The sequence below is a fragment of the Zingiber officinale genome, chromosome 7A (assembly GCF_018446385.1).
Source record: "Zingiber officinale cultivar Zhangliang chromosome 7A, Zo_v1.1, whole genome shotgun sequence".
Lineage (NCBI taxonomy): Eukaryota > Viridiplantae > Streptophyta > Magnoliopsida > Zingiberales > Zingiberaceae > Zingiber > Zingiber officinale.
The window spans coordinates 3,720,917-3,723,461 of NC_055998.1; the positions used below are offsets into that span (position 1 = coordinate 3,720,917).

General features: G+C 52.2%; 1 protein-coding gene across 1 annotated transcript; it reads right to left on the reverse strand.

Moving 5' to 3' along the window:
- Window positions 1–250: 250 nt before the first annotated feature.
- LOC121999859 (protein CUP-SHAPED COTYLEDON 1-like) lies at window positions 251–2,302 on the reverse strand. The gene is made up of 4 exons (XM_042554492.1): window positions 1,779–2,302; window positions 1,437–1,627; window positions 1,069–1,352; window positions 251–940 (listed from the first exon to the last, which is right to left on the reverse strand). The coding sequence occupies exons 2-4, from the start codon at window positions 1,618–1,620 to the stop codon at window positions 350–352; spliced, it is 1,059 nt and encodes a 352-aa protein (XP_042410426.1). The 5' UTR covers window positions 1,621–1,627; window positions 1,779–2,302; the 3' UTR covers window positions 251–349.
- Window positions 2,303–2,545: the final 243 nt, after the last annotated feature.

Below are 2,545 nucleotides of genomic sequence, written 5' to 3' on the forward strand. Positions count from 1 at the left end.
AGTAAACGGGAGGAATAGATTTACCCTGTAACGAGTAAAAATGTTCAGTCCCGTACGCAGTTGAGTGCAACAGCCGTTTACCAGACGAGGAGACGTCTCACGCACGCGTCCACTCCCACAGTCTCTCCACGTCCACCACGGTCACGTGCCCACCTGACGCAGGCATGAACCCAACGACATCTCTACTTACCTGGCAATCTTAAAGCCAACTAGGCAAATCCAAGACGCAAATAAAATCACTTCTCGCAACACAATCCATTAATTCGAGAACAACACACGATCGATCGGTACTACGTAGTACACACAACAAGTAGATTTGAGCAGTCTTAATAGCAAGGCACGTAAGGGATTAGAAATTCCAAAGGCAGTCGAGCTCGGTGGAGCCCATCGGCATCTGAGTTGCCCGCGGCCCGGCACCGGAATCCGGCTTCCTCTCGGCATCGAACGGACACCGGGCGCCGTCGCTCCTCCATCCAGCCCCCGCGTCCGCCACCATCGCCGCAGCCGGAGCGGCATATCCGACCGGCGCAGACATCCCGGCGAAGAAGAACGACATGTGGAGATTCTCCTGCAATGACTTGAGGCTCGGGAAGCCCACGGCAGCAGCTGGATGGCCAAAGATGTGCGGAGAAGCTTGTGCATAATGTGCGCCCATGCCGGAAACGGCGGGAGAGGATGCGGTGGAGAAGCAGGGCACGGGCGCCTCCCTCTCGGCGGCGCTCTCGATGGAGCAGCAACTCTCGCGATCGGGGGCCTTGAGCACTACGGCCGAAGGCTGCAGCGGAGACGTGTCGAGGAGCGGTGGCATGGAGGAAGGCGATGCGGAACCGCAGCCGCCTGTAACCGCGGAAGATTCGGACATGTGCCCGCTGGCGAGGCCCAGGCGGATTTTCTTCCCGCTTCCGCACTTCTGGAAGACGCGAGAAACGACCCACTCGTCCTACTCGAATATATTGCAAATCAAACCGTAACTATAGCTGACAATGGATCCTTGCTTGCCAAAGAAACTATCGCTTCAAAAAATTTAAGAACGCTTAGAATGATATTTATATATATAATTGGTCTTGCCTTGGAGGATATTGATAAGAAGTGGTAGGCAAACTTGCCCTCGAGCCTGAACTCGTGCATTACCCAGTTGCTCTTCTCGCCCTTGGGAGCTCTCCCTCTGTAAAACACCAGCGTCTTTTTCATCCCCACCAGCGACATCGTCTTGGAGCTGTAAATTTCCCGGTCCTTTCCCGTCGCCTTCCAGTACCCGGCATCGGTCGCCCGATTCGTCCGCAGCCCAGTCGGGTACTTGCGGTCGCGCAGACTGAAAAAATACCACTCCTTCTCCCCCATCTTCGCCTTCTCTGCAATCGACCAGCACACATTACAAGTCGATGATATGTAAACCTGAAACAGAAATAACATCATAAAACAGAATTTGATCGAACCAGGTAACTCCCACGGCTCGCTTTTGTTGAGGTCGATCTCGGCGATGGCGCGGCTGGCGAAGCTGCTGTCGAGAACTTTCTTGAGTAGGTAGTAGGTGATTAGCTCCTCGTCGGTGGGATGGAATCGAAAGCCCGGCGGAAGCTGGGCTTCGCTGCTGTCGAAGTGGCGGCCGTAGATCTCCATTGCAATGCTGGTTGATTGCGAACAAGTTAGGACCAAGATTGCATATTGATTATTTCAGTACCCAAATCAAGCAAAAGAAAGATAAGAAAACATTGAGATACAACCACAGGAGGAACAAGAAAACTGGAACGAACACTTGTTGAACCAAGACGAATTACCAGAACCGAACAATCGAGAACTAGAGATGTCTACGCCGTGAACTTGCTCTCTTCCTCAGTTTATATGGTGAGGGATAGACTAGAGTGAGAGAAGAGTGGGTGCTCTTGTGATTTAATTGGGATTCGACAAATCAAAGCGTGTCAGGACTAGGGAGGGGTGGCAATAGAAATAGCCAGCGTAGCCCATGCATGATATCTAATCCTGGACACTGGAGAGCGCTTGGCTATCCGTCTCTACTCTGTTCCTGCTCTGTGCTTGCTCTGCCACGGAGCAGTGCTCCATATGATATCCCATTGAGCTCAGGCTCAGCTGGCCGATGGAGATGCAGAGAGTAGATGGGGAATGCGTGCGTGCGTGCGAAATTGTCCTGGTATTTTCTGTGTCAGTGGGAAGGAGAGAAATAGGGAGGGGAACAGAAGGTAGAGAGAGAAGAGAAGGCAGAGAGCGGAGGGATTTGAGGTGATCTCCCATCAGATAAAGCTGCCGCAAAATCTCAATCTGTCAGAGAGAAAAAGGAACAGTACAAGATTAAATAAATCATTAGGCAGATTCCATCACATCCGCTCTGGGTTTGCCAATAGATAATAACTCTCTTTTTCCGGAGCAGGCTTTGGGGGGAAAAGGACGGGGAGCGGAGCGGTGAGTACTGAGCGGATTGCCAACGTAGGAAGCGCATGATCTCGCATGCAATCGGTGGGGACGTCACGAAGCGGAGCGGTGGAGGGGATTCAATAATTGTTTTGATCGAAAACGATGGCGACGATGG